Source organism: Clarias gariepinus, chromosome 10 (genome assembly GCF_024256425.1).
Source record: "Clarias gariepinus isolate MV-2021 ecotype Netherlands chromosome 10, CGAR_prim_01v2, whole genome shotgun sequence".
NCBI lineage: Eukaryota > Metazoa > Chordata > Actinopteri > Siluriformes > Clariidae > Clarias > Clarias gariepinus.
Genome location: NC_071109.1, coordinates 25,065,124 through 25,079,131, shown reverse-complemented (window position 1 = coordinate 25,079,131; position 14,008 = coordinate 25,065,124). Strand labels below are relative to the sequence as shown.

The 14,008-nt window shown below is 42.1% G+C and overlaps 1 protein-coding gene across 1 annotated transcript in view; it reads right to left on the bottom strand.

Annotated features, from left to right (window-relative positions):
• The window catches only part of slit3 (slit homolog 3 (Drosophila)), a 177,915-nt gene that overhangs the window by 69,919 nt on the left and 93,988 nt on the right, over positions 1-14,008 (bottom strand). The window contains exon 6 of the mRNA XM_053505596.1: positions 8,901-8,972. Within this exon, the coding sequence (XP_053361571.1) occupies positions 8,901-8,972 (72 nt within the window). The remainder of the gene's footprint in view (positions 1-8,900; positions 8,973-14,008) is intronic.

Sequence of the window (14,008 nt, the reverse complement as noted above, 5' to 3'; positions counted from 1 at the left end):
AACTCAGAGCCAGCGCTCAAACCATGAGGCTTGGAGTAGTGAAAGTTCTGGCCCAGTCTGTGACGGGGACGCTCGGCTAAAACCTGCAATACCAAACCATAGTGGAGGAAAAACTGCACTGGAAGAACCAACACTTGTGATCGCTGGTTCCATTTCTTCTACAGCTGAGTGAGCAAAAACATACACACATACAACAACAACTAAAAAAAAAAAAAAAAGATTTTTGTGGCTTTGGCTGGGAAACAGTTAAAGCACAAAAGAATGAATGCAGCCAGAAAGCAATATGGGAACAAAACAATCCGAACCCCTCCAAGTGTACCTAACAGGGGGAGCGCTTTCCAACTCATCCATATTTCAACTGGCCAGGGTCCAGCTATATTAAGCCATCATAAAAATAATCTATATGGATTTTGTGCTCGTAGCCAGGGTTAGAGTAGATTAAGTCTTGACCGCACATTTGAGGCGTAATGAGAGTGATAAGCCCTTGAGTCTAAGCAGGTATTACATATCCGTTATCCGCAGAGGCGTTAAGCCATGCCAAGGACACATGTAAACTGTGGTTCCCTGCATATGAACGCAGATCATATATGGTGTATTATCGCTGTTAAGATGAAGTAATGTGATTAAAAATTTATGTGATTGATTTATACAGTTTACTACATTATTATTTTAAAGTGATTTAATTATTTGACAGTTTGACCCTAAAGGCTTCACCTAACCGCAGCACAGTTACCTGGCTGTGTGAGAGTGGCAGGTTTAGCGTGGATAAAAAGATGACTGAGGAAACATCATCGGGTGTGCTGAACGGCAAGTTTCTAGATGGAAGTTTGGATAAAACCAAAGTTTTTTCAAAGGAGGGGAGCAAAGAAGAACAAGAACACGTTAGATGGAAGTTGTGGGAGTGGTGGCTCATCTGGCTAAGGCTCTATGTCGTTTATTTTCGGATCTGGGTTCGAGTCCCTCCGTTGGTGGGTTTCCACACCCCATACTGCCCAGCCAGGGCATGCATTGCTATTCGAGAGATTTTATATTTAACATTTGTTAAACGATGATGCTTGAGATATTACTGTTTCCTTTAACCAGTTTGTCATGCATTTCTTTATTCCAACATTGCAGGTTTATAAAATAAATAAATCAAGTATCGAGTATTAGACTATGTATATTTAATGTTAATTCCTTGTAATTAACATGAGTAACAGAATAATTTCTGTGTCCCTCCACTAGCTGAACGTGACTTTTTGTGTGTGTGTGTGTGTGTGTGTGTGTGTGAAAACCCAACTGTTACCAGGAACAATCAATGAGTCCATGATGTCTCCTGAGAACGTGCATTCGAGCTTAAACAGAATCAAATCAATTGTGGCTCCTGACTAATAACATGCCGCGAAGCTTAACGATGCAACTTTATGATTTGATTTAAAGCTCTATTGACACGGCAGTCAATGGGATTGAGTAGCCATTAGCCTCTCAATCCCGTAGCCTTCCAATGACACCGGGGACTGTCTCGATGGAACACCTTTTCTTCCCCGGCTTCATTTTTTTTCCCCCTTTCTCTCTCTCTCCTCAACTATGTCAAGAAAGCTTTCCCACAGTCCCAAAAAGGCAGATGCTAAGGTCTCAAGTGCTCTCAGTGTTTCGCCGGTCCCTCATTAGACGAGCTTGGAGAGGACCCTGGGTACGTCCCTCTTGAAGGCAAGTGAAATAAGAGAGGGGCTGTTGTGTGAAGGATGGAGCGTTAAATAGGCGCTTGTGGAAGACAGAGAAAGAGAGAAAAATCAGAGAGAAGGAGAGAGAAGGAGAGCACTAGAAGCTGTCTGTCTGTTGCTGATACAGAGACACACTCGTACAGCTGAGAAAATCGAATGCTTCTTCTTGTTTCTAACTCGTACTGTCTGGAGCTGAAAAGTGAAGTTTCTCACGATTCTGGAAGCAGGCCACTTTTTTTTTTCTCCTGTAATACCTTATAGCCAAACAGGGTCACTGCCATCCTTTTCACCTCTGATGGTAAAACCTGAGATGTTGGGTGACATTTGCAGAATTGGTGCTCCTAAAGAGAGCATCGGAGCAGCAGCCTGGGTCGGATCCTCCGTTCACACGAGTGAGCAACACGGTGAGAGGTATGCATGAGCACAACACACAGCCACGATTTCAGTAACATTCGACAATCATCATCTATTTGGTCCAAAACCAAATCCCGTTACCCCAATTTTTCATCTCATCATGTCATCATTTTTTAAGTTATTTGGAACATGCATACACACGAGAACTCTACAAATAAGCAAAACGAGCAGCTTGTCACTTGCTGGTGTGAACACATGCTATGGGAGGATACACATGCCTTCCAATTACCTCTACGATTTGTTTCCAGAGCCTCAGGCTCTATCATTTCCTGAAGTATAACTGGATCCATGCTGGAGTGGAAATGTTTACCTTTTAACTACAACACAAAGCCACAATCAGATGTTGTTGTAATAATTCAAATAAATCTTGGAGGAAAAACTGAAAAAAAAAAAAAAATTATTGTATAAACATGATCCGACACACTAAACCCCGTGCATGTGGTTTGGGTTTAAGTGTTGGATCATTAGAGAAATATAATTATACCAGACGAGCTCTTGGAATTTAAAATAAATAAATAAATAAATAAAATCTGCTGCCTCTTCGAGGCATGGAGGTTCAGATGAGGAACAGGAACAGATTCTACAGACACCTCTCTATGTCTTGTCCTTTCTACACTCTTCCCTCTTCATGTCTCTCGTCCTGCTCTTACCAGGTGTCTGACTATAGAGACGCCACCATTTTATGGCTCCCTTCCTGAACCAGGCTTTTGCGTAGACCGAACAGAGATAAAGCAACAGGGCCGTGCGTGGTGGCAAGGCAATTTCCTGAGGCTAATGACAGTTTCCCTCCTCCTCCTCCTCCTCGTCCTCCTCCTCCTGCTCCCCTCTTCTAATCCGTTGCCTCATTTAGCCCCGGCCCTGCTCCCACCACTCGCCTGTCTCTTGTTGTCACATAAAGCCTTGTATTGACCAAAAAGGCAACCTTTCAATCAGACATGTCAGAAACAAGACGGATCTCTCTTAGGGGAGGGTGAACTAGAGTTGGAAATCAAGGATGCATGGAATATCTAATTGCCCCCCACCATTCTTTAACCACACTGGGGCCGTCACTCTGTAACTACCAGCAGAGAGGGCATTAAGCAGAGCAGAACATGACTAATGTTTTTTAAGTTGAAATGATTAGGATAAAAGGGCATGGAACTTGAAAAACACCAAGGTCCGAGGTCCACTTCTCTGGGACCTTGCATTCAAAAGGTCATAGTCAGAGTTTTTTTTTGTTGTTGTTTTTTTTAAAGAGGAGAAAAGGGAAAAAAAACCCAAAACAACCAAACCATTTCCTATGAAAAGCGTTTTATGTATATTTGTGACCTCGTACTACATTTCTTGCGTCATACATCCAGACCTCAATCAAACCCTGACTCATTTTCCCCAGAGCTGTAATTGAACAGAAATTGGTTTCCCAGGTTACCTAAAAAAAATAAATAAAAAAAAACCTTCCCAAAGTGGGGTCCGGGGAGTCTGCGGAGTGTAGCCAGTACGTCTGTGATTGTTTTTGTTTTTTTTATGGGGTAGTTATGGGGTAGAAATCACAACCCAGGAGTATTATACAAGTTTTTATATTTATTCAGCTTTTTTTTTTTCTCAACAAATAATCATTCATTGGTTTGACCGGCCCTTTAAATTAAAATGCATTTAATTTAATAATAACCTGAATTGCACGAACACAACGAGCCTCTAAATAAGGTTAATTATTACTTATAACTTCGATATTTTTATCAGTGCAGTCAAGTCAGTGAAGTAATCTGATAAATGATTTATATCACTGTCATATAAATTAATTGTCTTATTAAAATACTGTATAGGTTTGATCCCAGAGAAATTTTGATAAGAGCAGGAGTGGATCAGTGGACCAAGACTCAGAAAGTCATAGGTTCGAACTCCAGGACCTGCCAAGCTAGCAATATTGAGCAAGGGCCTGGATAAGGGAGTCTAGATGAGGGAGGATGCCGTAAATGGGCAATGTACTGTATTACTCGACTAAAGGAAGTCATTTTATAGTTAAATGGGTCCCAGGTTGCAAAAAGTTTGAGAATCTCTGTCTTAGACAAACCAGACTAAATGCTTTGGGCTTTTCGCCTGGGACAGACAGCAACTCCTTGATTTGGCATGATAATGGGCCACGTTCCTCTAAAAAACTACAATCACACTACATTCCGCTGTGAGTGGCGCTGCTTAATCAAAATGAGATTAACGTCTACGTAAATTGAATACACTATACAACGAGGCGGCTCATACCGTAGAGAAATAGACTACCATGATAACGTCATCCTGATTCTGATAGGGGAGTGCGTGCCAAGCTGTCCCCGCAAAAAAAAGCAAAAAAAAAAGAAAAAAGAAATGCACACACATTGACAAATGACAGCATTTGGCAGGACACAGCAATGTGAAAATTTGGTGCCTTGTGTCAAAGCCTGGCGTGAGGTAAGGTCACCTTTGGCATATGGCACGGAAATATCTCTGCACTTTTCTTCCTCATAAAAAAATGACACAGTCCTGGCGGGAAAAAAAAAAAATTCACATGATTTGACATTTGATTCGGGGCCAGACTTTTCCTGTACCAAAGTGGCTATAAAATATGCAGATGTCCCAGCGCTCTGCAGAGTGCTCTCTGTGTGTGTGTGTGTGTGTGTGTGTGCGCGTGCATGCGTGGGAGGTTGCGCAAAAGCAAATCTGAAACCTGAGGGCACTTTCTCAAATACCCACCACATTAAAAATTAGTTTCTGCCATTTTTATTGCAGAGTAAATCTCTAAACCCCCAGTTTAACATCTTGAAAGTATTATAAAAAACGTACAGTTTGACAATCAGAGTACAGTCTGGATATTACGATCTTGTACAATAACAGTGCTGGAAATAAAATATACTCCCTGTGTCTCAGTTTCAACATAAATCAATCTCAAACGCGAGTGCTTGGACCCGATTTCCTTTCGGCGTCAAGTCCATCCTTGTGCGAACACGTCTGATTGACCAGAAATAAATATTTTGAATGGAAGTGTATGATTTCAGTGTTAAACGCTTATTATACTTTGAAAACCAAACTCATGGCAGATATTGCCTCGCTCTTGACCTATGCCTCGGCTCGGAAATTTTTCACGATATTGGTTTTTCAAAGAGCCATGCAAATTGATTTTGACAACAACAAAAAAAAAAATCACTTAGTAACATAAATTTAACCCCAATTCAAATAGATGAGAGTTTTTCCAAACCGTGACCTTGGGAATATGACATCAACACACACACACATTCTACGAATGCTGGATACCATAAGAGATTTTCTGTGTTTCTACAATCCATCAAACGCACCCAATAAAATACCTTGTAAATTTGGTGTGATGTAAAATATATGAAGTGTAAGATTGAATACTCCTGTCTTAGCACAGATGAAGCAAAAAAGACATAATTAGCTGGAAAAACCCAAAAGTCAGCACAATGTGAAAATTTCAGGGTGATTATGGGTCCGTTACACACAGGTTGAGGCTCTCGAAGGCACCCTCCCTGCAAATGAACTATTTTACTCATTAGTGTGCTGGCCACAGCACTTTATCCATCTCATTAAGATGCAAGGCATGGCCTGTCAGGGGGGGTGGGGGGTTGGGGGGAGCCTGAGATAGCTTTGAAGTCATTAGTTCAATCATTAGCGCAGTTATGTTAAATAGAAATTACAATTCATCACCAGAAAGGGCCAATCATTTATTTTGCGAACCTTGGCAGGCGTTAAATCACACGCAAGCAGTCGGTACGAGAGGTCTGGGATTTGACACGTAGCGCTCCTGCTAGATCAAGTTTCTTTTCTACATTAAATCAGGAGTGCTCAGCATCCTTTAAAAAAAAGGGTGTTATATCTGCGGACGTGGCCGACGTTTTTTTTTTATACCGTTCCGATGTGTATGAAATACTTGTTCGTAATGATGGATGCGATTAGTGGCAAAGTTTGGCCTTTTGGATTTTAGCTATCAAAGGAAACTCTTTGAACGTCTGACACGACTTAATAGATGGAGGTTGTTTCTTTGATGCATCCCCCCTCACCCCCCCGAACCCTTCCCCTATCTTTTATCTTTTGTACCTTTTCACCGTACACGTACACCTGAGAAAAGAAACGGATTAAGCTTCGCTGGAAGCTCATTGTTATTATTTATAATGGTTTATAATCTTACTATTCAGAGTCACCCAGAAGAATCTGGGAACCTCTCAAGGTTTCTTCATTATTTCGGAACAGGAAGCGTTTCATCAACGCATGCGTTCCCATTACAGATCTAAATCTGCATCTAAATGCGTCTATTGTGTCTGTCCTTATTGGCTGCTATTCCAATAAAACTTGAATTCTTATATCTCTATGATCTATTATCTCTATATATATATATATATATATATATATTACGCTTGTGTCATATGGAACATTTTCGAATATTTCCCAGAAAGACCACCTCCAAAGCGACAGGTCCTGTGGGTTGTTCCCAGCGTATGATGTGTTAGGAAGAGCAAACCTGCTGCAAACGTTCACGCTGGCTATGATAACAAGGTGTCAGAACACACAGTCGATCCACAGCTTGCTGCAAACGGAGCTGAGTAGCAGCAGACTGGTCAGCGTGCCCCTTATAACCTGTGTCCAGTGTTGATCACGCCTACAATGGGCACCGATCTGTGGTCCGATCTGATGAATCATGTCTTCTTTAATATTATGAGGTGTCTGTGTGCATCACTTACCTGGGGAAGAGAATTTTCTTCAGGTCCTGGCGTTCATGTGGATGTTACTTTGACCACCTACCTGACATGTTGCAGAACAAGTACACCCCTTCATGTACATGGTATTCCCTAATGGACCCTTTCAGCATGATACTGTGCTCTTGCCAATGCCAGATCATTCAGGAATGGGTTGAGGAACACGACAAGAGGTTAAAAAAAAAAAGAAAAGAAAAAAAAGTGTTGGCTTGACTTGATCTCCAGATGTCAATCTGATAAACAAGCAAGTCCAATCCAGACCTCCACAGCACACCTTTAGTGGTCTTACACAATCTGGAAGTCACAAAATGAAGCTGGTGGTTTTAATGTTACTGCCGATGCCATAGTTTGATATATCGGACTTATGACAAGGCACATCTTCCAGATTTTCATGTGCTGGCTATTTCGGTCAAGATTAGCCTTCTAAAAACCTTTCTATCTTTAGGGAGGGTCAGCTCAAGCCTCGTCACAGCACAGCCACGGTGCGGACAAGAGAAAGGACTCATTAAGGTCTCCTCCGAGACGCACTGCTGCATTAATCCAAGAGATAAAAACAGCAAACCTGATTCACGGACACCATTTTCACACCCCTAAGCTCTCCTTAACACTCCCTGGGAGTCTAGTTTGCCATGGTGAGTAACAAAGCTGTCAGAGCCGATATTAACATTTTATCCGTCTAAGTGAAATCCTGCACTAAAAGGACATATAGGGTGTGAATTAATGAGTCCAATGCACCGAGTTAGCACATCATGATTGGTTGGATGATACATTACACCGCTGCTGACGACCACATGGATGGATGGTTCAATCAGCAGTGAGCAGTGCATATTCATATTTCCCTGTTCTTCATGGCTGGGCATTTGTTAATGGGCTTTGGTGGAATCTGAGGATATTCTGTATTATTAATGAAAATTGATTCCTGACTCACTCACACGGTTTTGCTCATGTTTTTTTTTTCTTCTTCTTCTTTTGTTTCTTTTTTTCTCCCATTGTCCAATTCCAAAGGAATGACATCTAATTCCTGATCGTCTCACGTTCTTTCTCTCTGCCTTCTGACTCACCTCTCTCTCTCTCTCTGTCTCTCTCGCCTCCGTTCTGCCTCTACTGCTTCAGTCTCTCCCAATTTTTTAGCACCTCAATAATGTCTCAGAAACTTCGGCCTGCCTAACAGTGATGAAGTGCTTGTGCCGTGGACTGCTCTGGATAAATGGACGGTGAGGACTGCCCCCCCCCCCCCTCTTGCCTGAGCTCGTTTGGAGGATGAGGCTGGCACTTAGCACTCTGCCACTGGCCTGATGGATGGGGCTGCGGTGGAGCTCAGCGCCTCCTGCTCTCTCCTTTCTTTCACATCCTCTGGATTTTAACATCCTATCTACAGTGTCACCACCGTTTTCCCCCCCTCCCACACCGAATTATTTTGTGGCAGTATCTAGGAATTCATTGGAGGACCCGAATTCTTACTGAGCTTAGCAAGGTTAGAAAGGTGGAAGTGATCAATTTGTCCAACTAAAGACTAAAGCAAGAATGGTGCAACGTGAAAGAACACCGATTTGAAACTGATCCAGAGGATTTGAAGTGAATAGAAAGTATGATTTGAAGTCAAAAAAAGTAGAAATGTCTCGACAGGACACAGATGTGTGGACAGATGTGCATAAAACGGAGTACACTGCATGTCTGGGAACAACGCGGAAAAGTCAATAGGGACACAACATCCTGAGTGGAGCCGATGGTGTGATTCGACAATGCAGCATGGGATGACAAACGAGCAACTTTCACTGTCGCACAGCCATTACGCCAACACACACACACACACACATACAAGCAGTGGCAACAGATTAGACGAGGTGACACCGCTGCTGCTTCTGCATCGCAGGTGCGCGGCACTTTCACGCGCAACACACTTTGTCCTTTGAGGACAGTCAAGGCAAAAAAACAAAACGAAAAAAAAAAAAAAAAAAAAAAACACACCGGTACACAGCAATACACAAACACATATAGAGAAAAGCAACAGGAAGAACTGATGAAGTGAGAGGATGTAGAAAAGAGAAAAGAGACCGGGACTTACAGTATCTCCAGATCGCGGAGGGCTCGGAAGGCTCCATCTTCAATGCAGCTGATATGGTTGCTGTCCAGTTGCCTGCAGATGAGAGACAGGAGTCAGCGGTGGGTCTGCAGACAAGTGGGTGGGGGCTGAGGGAGGGGCACGGAGGAAGAGAGGGAGAGGAGGAGAGGAGGGTGGAGGAATTGGGGGAGGAGTATGGAGGTGGTGGTGGGGGGGGGGGATGCAGGACGGAGCCAGACACTTCAGCACACACACTAGACACACACAGCACTCTCACCTCCACAGTTCTCCCTGCAGTCAGGGACAAGGACCAAATGACTAAAAGTGGCCTGGCTGGCTGCAGCCCATCATATCCCCTCCCTCCCTCTCTCTCTCTCTCTCTCTCTCTCTCTTCTACTCCCTCCTCTCTCTCTATCTCTCTCCATCCCACTCTATTTATCCTGCTGTAAGACATCGTGAGGAAACAAGGTAAAAGATATAAAAAGAGAATGAGAAAAAAGTAGTTAAGTGAGACAGAGAGGGAGAGAGAGAGAGAGAGAGAGAGAGAGAGAAGCCAGTAAGACATAAGGAGATGGAACAGGAGGCTGGCTATAGTGCACGACCCACCCCGTCTGTCAACTCTGTAAATATTAATTGCATTTTCTCTCCTTCTTTCCCTCCTCCCCTTTTCTCTCCATCCATCCATCCTCTCCCCCTCTTCTGTCTTTCCCTTTTTTTAAGTCAGAAAAGGGAGTAATTTTATTACATTAGAGCACCCAATCCATTACAAGCTTTTACCAGCTCGGCCACTGAAACAATTTCATTAAAGAAAGGGGTCTGGGTAAATCAGACTGGGTCACAACGTTCAACTACTACACACACACACACACACACACACACACACCCATTCCTCTTCCTTTTCTTGTCTTTCACGTTAATTTGTAGGCCCCTTCCTTTATTCCTCTGCCCACCCAGACCACCTCTTATCCATTTAAAAAAAATGGAGAAGATTGATGTAGGTCACTCCACAAAAAAAAATAAAATGCTGTTGTTAAGTCATTTGTTCGACAAGGCAGCAATGACATCTGACCTGCTACAGACCTGCCACTTTTGCCTCTTTAGACAGAAAGGGGCAATAAAGCTGCCGCCCCTTCCTGCCCTTCTTCTCGTCTTCCCAAATAGTAAGATGCCCATCTGTCACCGTAATACAAGAGGAGAGCAAATGAAATGGCCTACAAGCAGCGCATTATCTATCACTGCGGAAATAAAATAAGTGTCAGGCGCTGAATTAAAAATGGCAGCCTGCTACTTTTACTACATCCCGATGCTTTTAGCTAAAGTTTACACACTTGGGCCAAATGACTCTCTGAAAGTGCACTTGGCCGCAAATAGCATTCATCTTCGGTAACGAATTTCCAGATCTGAAGTCGATCCCGGGAAGACTGGCTGAGAAGCGGGAAAAACAACCTTAAACGTCCATCAAAGTTTAGAGTTTAGAGGTCTCACTTACGTCGGACTGGACCTGACTGGATAAGTGTTTTTTCAAGGAAGGGACTGCAAATGTGGATTGACTTGAGTTTCGTTCTCTATGTGACATAAGTGAGTACTATTTGTTTTTCTTGGACACGTGAAGGGGGAAAAACGTCCAGACGCCCAATTGCATATGTGGTATTAGACTGGACTTTGCACTAGTTTTCGTCGGTCTGTGTGCATGGAGTTTCCTCTGTTTCCTCCCGCAGTCCAAAGACATGCAGATTAGGCTAATTGGCGTTCCCAAATTACCCACAAACGGTGAATGCGTGTGTGAATCTTGACCAGAGGTATTACCATGGTCGTAAAAATGAGAATAAATAAAATGGTCACCATTGGCCTGCACAGTCCCTAGTCGGACTACAGAGGTTCCTACATGGATGGATGGATGGATATATATTGCACACACACACAAGCCAGCAAAAATAAATAAATAAATAAAGTTACTGAATCTTGGAAATTATAATTATACAACAGGACACACTAGTGCAAGTATGATTTATTTTCTAGGTTCGAGTTTCTGCATTAAATATTGTAAATATAATGTTGGTTCACACTGAAACTGTCAATTTTATTGCATATATTTGCCTTATTTAATGCCATTACTACCAGAGATCCAAACTGTATATATAACACCTACAGTACAACACTTCCTAAAGATAAATGAATGATTAAATGATTGAAAGATATGGACACCTCCTAATCGAGACACTAATCGATGACTCATAAAATGGAAGATGCAACAAAAATATAAGAACTTTTAAACCAAGTAAAAAGATTCATGACATCATTGATCCTTTGATCTACAATATGTATGTTTACATTGATTTATTTTCTTCCAAATTGTTATTTGACATCAACAATTAGAATCACTTGAAATCTTAAAACCTACCATATTATGTTCAAATCGGAAAGATGCCTGTCTGAACTTAAGGACTGCAGTGGAACCCGTAGTGTATAACTGTATAAGCCTATAACATCGCAGCATCTCTTTTACACTTGACAAATCTTTCACGAAAGTAATTCAAGACTGTTTCCATTCTTTAACCCATACAGTGCTGATTACTTATTCATGCATTCCCGACTGCCTGGCGTGTGCATATGTGTCTGCATGCGTATGATGTCTGTGCATCTGTCCGCATCTGAGGTGGGACGTGGTGCAGAATGGAAGTCCCAAATTTAATTTCCTTCAATCTAATTACATTGGCCTTTAATCATCGCAGGCATGGGCCGTATTGGCAGTTTGATGCTCCTGCGCTGCCAGTGGCCCATCTGGAGAGGGTCAGAAGTGGGAGGAAGGAAGAAGAAAAGAGGAAGCACTTGCCCCACTATCAATCTGTCAGAAACAACCTGCTGCTAACCAGCAGACCTGTAACCGGTAACAGTGAATTGACCTGCAGTTTAATCAGCATCTGTATTTGTAGAGATGAAGCTCTTTAGCCGGTCACTGCTCTCTAAGTTGAATGGAACGTGTTTGCGAAATAATGTTTTGGAAGACTAGTATTGGATAAGCCTACGCATACGCATACGTATGTGTGTGTGTGTGTGTGTGTGTGAGAGAGGGTGGGAAAACCATCACCTGCTGAACTTTGGCGAACAGCCAAGAACGGTTATGCTAATTTGTCCCTAGATGTAACGATGAATGTGAGAACGGTGCCCCGTGATGAACTGCCGGACCATCTGAGGTGAGTGATCCCACCTCACCTTCTGCCCAGGATTTCAGGGAGAGACCCCAGTTTCATCTCAATAAAACAGTTACTTATATATAAAATCTTTCAAGCAAGTTTTTTTTGTTGTACTTCCGGTCTTCAAGGCAAGTAAAACCTAAGCACAAGAAGTCTCCTCCCAAATACTAAGTGATGCTGCTGGCACTAATGTGAAGATGAACTCAAAGACATGCTGACCAATGCTGGAACAGAAAAGCATCCTGTAAGCGGTTCAACTATTATGTCAACCAAGTAATTGCATTTCATCTTAATGTACACAATATCTATTTGAATCCATCTAAAGACATTTTTCTTGGCAGTTGTTTGGAAGGAGGACAGGACAGGAGGACGGTTACTGCACAGACACTTTTAGTGACAGAGACCCTGCTGTTAGGATTTTCTGATGCATATGAATGATGCAAGCAATTCCCCAGGATTTACAGGAATGCTGGACAGCACTGATTTAATCCGTATTTTAACCATTTGATCCATTTTGGACGGTTCCAAGGAGAAGCAGGAAGAGAAAGACTAGGTGCAGGCAGCTGGAGAAAAATCCTGCGTTAATAATGTAAAATAAAACTGCAGTTAGTTGCTGGTCCTTCCGTACCACATTCATTTATTCATTCATGTTCAGTAACTGCTTTATCCTGGTCAGGGATGCAATAGACCGTAGACTGGGTATAAGGTGGAAATATACTGTACACTACATACCCAGTCTCCACTCTTCTCTCAACCTCATGAAGAATTCATTCAAATTTGAAAGAGCAAGGGCAATGCGATTAGATTTTGTTTGCTGCCGTGAGAATAAACTATGAAAAAATACAAAAGCTAACATTGCCCCGAATAATGTACTTACGAAAGTCCTGAACCGTTCAGGTTTAAGGTCATCGTGCAACCCTAGAAGAGGCTTTAAAAGAAATGAAAGGAACAGAGAGAGCTTGCATGCTCTGCTAGGCCACACTGCTAGACTTTTCGAGCGGATGTGTCTGAGTGTGTGTGCATTAGGTGAAGAAATATATGTAACCAAAATATCATATCACAATACCATTTACTACAATATACAAGGTCTGTTCAAGTCAAACCTGGGATTTTTTATTGTGCAGAATAACAGGACTACCTACATTTATCTATATAATCCCCTTCTACAGTAATGCACATGCTGTATCCCACATTTCATGTTACAGTACATGTGGAAAGTCATCACTTCATGCAAAGTCAGGATGAGGGAGTAAGGCAATAACTCCCAGCTGTGTTCCTGTAACGTGCAAGTGGTGTGGTGAGCGGTATGAGGTCATGCATTCTGGTTTGGTTCCCACTCAAGCGAACGACTGCAGTCGCTTTAGACCCGCCTCAGCCGGGATCGTCATTCATGGATGTACAGCCTTCTTTAAAACCTTCTTTGCACCGTTCAAATCTTTTGTTGCGCCCAGAGGTGGAAAGTAACAAATTATGTTTTGTTTGAAGTATTGTACTTTGCTACATTTTCAATCATATTCGTTACTAAGTAAAAAATTTATTAATGAAAATTCACAAGAACGATGGAGACGGACAAAACAGATGCCAGTGATGTAGCAAAATGCCTTTTTGCTTTTACTTGAGTAGTTTTTTAGACTGGTTTAGACGTGTTTTTTAGAATTTCTCTGAAGTATCAGTATTTTTTTTTTTTTACTCTTTCCACCTGTAGGAGTCTCATCACCGCACTGTTCTTTAAGTTTTGTTCATTTAAAATTTCAACCCAAGTCCCGGTTTGACTTGAACACGGCTTATATAATATGGGCTTAGGTTTGCTAACAAATTGCCTAGAAAATAATGTTGCATGAAACAAACAAACCATCAAACAAACTTATATGAGGCTTTAATTTAATATAAGATCACACAGTGACAATAATTTATAAA